The sequence below is a fragment of the Eurytemora carolleeae genome, unplaced genomic scaffold (genome assembly GCF_000591075.1).
Source record: "Eurytemora carolleeae unplaced genomic scaffold, Eaff_2.0 scaffold2003, whole genome shotgun sequence".
Taxonomy (NCBI): domain Eukaryota; kingdom Metazoa; phylum Arthropoda; class Copepoda; order Calanoida; family Temoridae; genus Eurytemora; species Eurytemora carolleeae.
In genome coordinates this window covers 427-6,622 of record NW_019397890.1, presented here as the reverse complement: position 1 = coordinate 6,622, position 6,196 = coordinate 427, and the positions used below count along the sequence as shown (strand labels likewise).

General features: G+C 33.7%; 1 protein-coding gene across 1 annotated transcript in view; it reads left to right on the top strand.

Annotated features, from left to right (window-relative positions):
• The window catches only part of LOC111716242 (zinc finger CCCH domain-containing protein 13), an 11,994-nt gene extending 6,088 nt beyond the window's left edge, over positions 1–5,906 (top strand). Inside the window, exons 4-6 of the mRNA XM_023491680.1 lie at positions 2,239–2,417; positions 4,235–4,322; positions 5,189–5,906. Of these exons, the coding sequence (XP_023347448.1) occupies positions 2,239–2,417; positions 4,235–4,322; positions 5,189–5,254 (333 nt within the window). The 3' untranslated portion in view covers positions 5,255–5,906. The remainder of the gene's footprint in view (positions 1–2,238; positions 2,418–4,234; positions 4,323–5,188) is intronic.
• Positions 5,907–6,196: the final 290 nt, after the last annotated feature.

The following is a 6,196-nucleotide window of genomic DNA, read 5'->3' as shown; positions in this document are numbered from 1 at the left end:
GGGGGGGGGTTGACTGTTATCGTCACAATACACCTAAAATGCATTTGTCTTGTGTTGTACACGGTGAAAATGGGCAAAATGAACATATCCTTTTATAATCTTTTCATTTACAAACTTTGTATGAATTGTAGCTAGCAATGATTTCAATTTAAAATTACTTTTCCCGTTCATATATACATCCTTGAATGGATCCTGTAATCCCGCAATAGATTTTGATGCCATTTTTGTTACAGCGAGTATTTCGGAAGAAAAACATATATTTTATAGAAAAGCACAAGAAAGCACAGGGGTTTCAGGATAATCTAAGCAATAATTGTCCAACAAGCAATTTTGAAATACGAATTGTGAAGCCTTTTAAAAGCCTAAAATCTTTAAAAGTAGCTATGAGCATGAGCCTATGATAAGCCTGGGGCTGCTGGCCTAAGCAGTGTGGATCAAAATGTTTTATTCGAGCAAACTCTGTTCTTTAACAATGGGTTGAATCCTGGGTATTTACTCATGTATTAATAGTTATACAAATAAAATATTATAAAAAACGTTTATGGGTGTCCAAAGGTTAGAATTAAAATATCTAGAAGAATTTCAACTAGAAATACACTGTTCAACTACATCTAAATATTCATTTAATCCGATGATTCATATTCTTTAACTTTATTTTTATTCATATCTATATCTATCAACCATAGATAAATAAATAAACACTATCAACTATCAGATCTTATAAACAGAGGCGCAACTAGGACTTTTTCTAGGGGGGGGGGGCAATATATTATTATGTAATTTTTCAGAAACAAGAGTGCTTTTATAAGGGGTTAAAGTCGAAAAAAGGAAATTTTAAGTTGTTGCATGCAGATTTGGCTGTGTTCAATTCAAATCGATTTTTTTTCTTGTGTTTTTACAAAATTTATACTTCCAACAGCTGTAAAATGAATGATATGAGTCAATTCATTGAATATGTGTGCGAATCGCAAAAGATTATTTTTTAAGTACCTGGTTTAATTACAGATTAAATTGCAAGAAATAATCATTTATAGTTTCTGGAAAAAAAACATAAAAATACATAGGTAAATAATAAATTCAATCATCTACATTGAAAAAGGACAGATAATGTTAACTTTTCTCTTATTGAATTAATGATTGATCTAACCAACATTCATAATCTAAATTCATTTTCGATTTTACAGAACTTCTGTCAAAGAAGATAAATCTTGTTAGTTATCAAATATGATAATCAGTTAGAAATTTGCCAGGTTCAGAATTTTCTCTAGATTTGGAACTGAGTTTTTGCCACAAACTCAAATATTCTAATCCCTAAATCTTTGCACCGAGTGGTGTAAACATTTGATATTTCAAACTTGAAATATTTTACCATAAGAATTCAAAATTTTATATTACGAGTACTCTATAAACTCAACACAAATAAAATACAGTTCAGAACTTTTTTTTACTTTAAATGTTTACAATAGCCTTTAGCCTTGAGAATTGAGAAAGATAAAAATATTCTTTTTAAAACTAACTATAGTATGTTAAAATTTCTACAATAACTTTATTGGTTTTCTTATTCCTGTGATACTGATTTTCGCCATTCTTTCTTTCTTTTCATTCTCAGGTGCTAGGGGAGAGCGCACGCCCGGCCCCCCCCCCCCCTAGTTGCGCCTCTGCTTATAAGAATAGGAATAAGGTTAAGTTAAGCCGGATAAGTAGGTTTATAATGGAGAGTCGATTTAAATTCGTGAAAAATGCTATACGAAAACTATTTCGGATACACTTTAGGTACGTCAGTTTCAATAATATCCATATGATAAAAGTTTCAAGACTATGTTAACATTTCTTATATTCTAGCGGAAGTGGGGGGGGGGGGGACAGGACCTCCCTTGGTATACAAACAAAATCAAAAAATCAAAAAATCTGTAAACCTTTTAATAAACGTTTAAAATATAAATATTTGTCCAAATTTATTTTCTTTGTATTACAAAAAAGTATTAGAAATCCTCATGTTGATTGTTGTGAAAAGCTTAATTATTTTTGTAAAATAACGATAAAATATAATTCAATTTAAATACACAAAAAATAAAATTTAAAAAGAATTATATTTATGACGTGCAGAAAATTTAAATTAAAATTGTTTGCGGATTTTTTTGCATTTACATTATTTTGTTTGAAGTAAAACCCTGCATAAAACAAAATTCTGATCTTGTTTAGCATAATTATTTTTTAGAAATTGTATTAATCCTTTAGGTTTCTAGTCCAGGCCCCTTAGACTCCTTATCCTCGCCGCCAAGGGACCTAGCAGAGTTAGGGGCCATAAAACCAGGTTCAGGGGCCGCCTTGGAAACAGGTGTTGCTTTAGGGGGACGTTGGGGCCCCTCTGCTGCTCCTATAGGGGCTGCAGTTGAAAGACAGCTCTCCGGAAACAGGTTAGGGGATTTTTTTTAATTATAAAAGTAGCTTGGTTTTTAATAAATTTCAGGTAAGTTTGGCATAATTTTGTTAAAAATTGATTTGAATAATATGTAAACTGGGCAGATGGAGGGAAAAACTTTAGAACTCATTTGATGCCAATGAGAAATCTTTACGGTGTTCAACTTTTAAATAAGGTAATATTTCACCAGTTGTTTCAGTCAGCAGATGAAACGTCATATACAATTTTATAATAGCCTGGACAAAACATGCATTGGTATCAAATACATTAGTATCAGTTGTTCTCTAGAATACTGCACTTTCAGCTCAACTACTATGCATAGCCTTTCTCTCCCTTTAAACAGGAATTCTATACCTCAACAATGAATGGATATTTGGAACAATTATTAAAAATTCTTTCATATCAACGTCATACCGAAAATAATTTTTAAAATTAATTACTTTATTCAATGATTTTCATAGTTATCATTCAGCTAAATTGTGAGAATGAGAGCTTGCATATTTTTTGTTCGCATATAATGTTTAAATTAAAACAATTGAATGTTTCTACACATAATAATACTGAGAGGGGGGGGGTGATTATCATCTTGCACTTAAAATTAAGCTTACAATCACTTTCAGACATATTTTTTTCTCGTATTATTACGAAGACAATTTTGAAGTCGTCTGTATATTTTTACTTTTTTGAGACACCCTGTAGAATTTTATTTGCTTAATTCTCAATATTCACTCACATTTGTGTTTATCTTCGTAAATATACAACGTATTAATTGAAAATAACTAACACGTTACACTTATGAAATTGTTTATTATTTGACGGAATTTGAATTTATTTTGAGCTGCGTAGACAAATAAATATTAGGGTCTCAGAATAATTAATTTAAGAATTTAGTTGAATAATTAGCCGCAGTGCTCCACCGTTTAACCCCTCTCAGCCTATCCTAAAGTGTCAAAATCTGGTCCAATTGTAGTAAACTACTTACTCCAATAAATACCAATCCAGGTTTAACCTTCTGTATCCTTAGGAATCTGTCTTACACAATACAACTTAATTAAGAACTCCAGGTTTCTAACTATAACTTTAGTCAATATCAAACTGGATACAACTCTATCTGGAACCCCCAGTATCTGTCTTACATGATGCAACTTAATCAAGAACTCCAGGTTTCTCACTAATACTTTAGTCAATATCAAACCAGATACGACTCTATCTGTATTCTCAGGTATCTGTCTTACAAGATACAAATCAATCTAGACTCAAGGTTCATCAGTACTACCATAGTCAATATTAATCCGGATACTACTTAGTCTGTAATCTCAGGGTTCTGTCTTACAAGACACAATTCACTCTAATTTCCAATCTATATCTATCTTTCAAGAAAGTGATGTAGGACACTTCTCGTTTGCTAAACGAGGAACAATTACTCTCACACTGTAATCTAAGTAGAGTATTATTCATCTGACGTATGTTACAGGTTAAATTAATGAACGTAATTACAAGTTTTGCATTGTTAGATACAAACCTAGTTATGCTAATCACAGTACAGTTTTGACGTAGTTATTTACAGGCATAGTTAGGTTACAATGTACAACGTAATATATCTAGGTGTGCTCACTGTTCAGGTTTACAAATATAGGGTTTACTACAATATTTGATAGACAATTTTTTAAGCTTTAATTGTTTTTAACAAAGACAGAAAATTGTGTTTTTCAGAGAAAGGTTTAAAAGGACACACCACTCTTAACATGTATAGTCACTTTAAACTACGTTTATATATATACATATTTAGCCTGTTCAACATTTACATTTCAGGTTTCCTGTCCGAGGTTCTAGGCCAGGTGATGTAAATGGTTCAGCCGTTGCACTTCTTTCCTTTCTTCTCCTACTCAACATGATGCAGGTAGAAATACAGTGACAGTTTTCAAAGTGGCAACTGGCAACTTACCAAATGTTGAAATTCCCAAGCGGCAACTTCCCAAAGGTTAGGTTAAGCCTGTTGAGGTGCGCCGCAGGCTGACATTGGTGCCGAGTTCTGCAGCTAGGATTGGCTAGGGGGGCAAGTTCTGCAGCTAGGATGGGCTAGGGGGGGCNGGGCCGAGTCTGCAGCTAGGATGGGCTAGTGGGGCCGAGTTCTGCAGCTAGGATAGGCTAGGGGGCCAATTCTGCAGCTAGGATGGGCTAGGGGCCGAGTTCTGAAGCTAGGATGGGCTAGAGGGCCGAGTATGCAGCTATGAAGGGCTAAGGGTGCCCAGTTCTGCACCTAGGTGGGCTAGGGGGGCCGAGTTCTACAGCTAGGATGGGCTAGAGGGGCCGAGCTCTGCGGCTAGGATGGGCTAGGGGGGCCGAGTTCTGCAGCTAGGATGGGCTAGGGGGTCCGAGTTCTGCAGCTAGGATGGGCTAGGGGGCCCGAGTTCTGCAGCTAGGATGGGCTAAGGGCGCCCAGTTCCGCACCTAGGTGGGCTAGGGGGGCCGACTCTGCAGCTAGGATGGGCTAGGGGGTCGGGTCTGCAGCTAGGATGGGCTAAGGTGGCCGATTTCTGCAGCTAGGATAGGCTAGGGGGCCAATTCTGCAGCTAGGATGGGCTAGGGGGCTAGGTGTTTTCCCAAAGATTGGTACACAGTAATTAGTGTAGTTAATGTTTGTAGACTATTTAAAATCATAATTTGAGACCAGCAGTCATCTGCCTATTCCACATTATTATGGGTCTCACTGTATGCCAAGATTTTGTTTATAATCATATTTATTAATTCTTATTGATTGATTAGGATGTTATGGATAGAATCACTTCTGCTGGTAAGAGAAGAAAAAAACGTTCAGAGCCAACCAGCTAAACCAACCCAAACCAAACAAAAAAGTGTTTTCAAGAAAAAACAAACCAAACCAAACATTGTCTTCAAGATAAACCAAACTAAACAATGTTTTCAAGATAAAACAAACCAAACAGTGTTTTCAAGATGAACCAAACCAAACCAAACATTGTCTTCAAGATAAACCAAACTAAACAATGTTTTCAAGATAAAACAAACCAAACAGTGTTTTCAAGATGAACCAAACCAAACCAAACATTGTCTACAAGATAAACAGAGTTTTTAGATTAACCAAACTAAATAAAAGTTAGAGAAGTTTTATTTTTAATTTTGAAACTTTCTGATTTATAATTCTTGATTTATGTAAGTGAAGTATGTTACAAACTAGACACGTTCAATATTTGAAATCGGGGAAAAGTACAACCTTAAACTTAATTCATTAAAATTTGAAATTGCGCTTCCAAAAAAGTTAGTTTTAGACAAATTCACTAGGTACAAATATACCATTATAAATATACGATATAAAATTGATCGAACGACATATTAAATTTGGAAAAATACAATCGCTATTTATTGAACGAATCCATTTTTCGATTAAACTATTAAACTATTAGTGCGTTCACAATGTTAGTATGATGTACATCCAATCGTTCATGTTATTAATTAAATATCTTTTATCTAAAATGTAATTTTGTATTTTATAAATTAATATTGGAATTTTAAACGTCTATTTATATGTATATTTTCCATTTCAAAATATTGAGAAAACAGCTATTATATTTTTACTCATCGTTATTAGATAAATTGTATTGTCTGAACAATGTTATTAATTCATGAACTAATTCATTTTAATGAACTTATTGAATAACTTAAAGTTGAATAAACTAAATTAAAAATTTTACCGCCTAAACTGTAAATATTATTAAATAAATCTTTAATCTATAATTTACCTAATTTATAATTTAT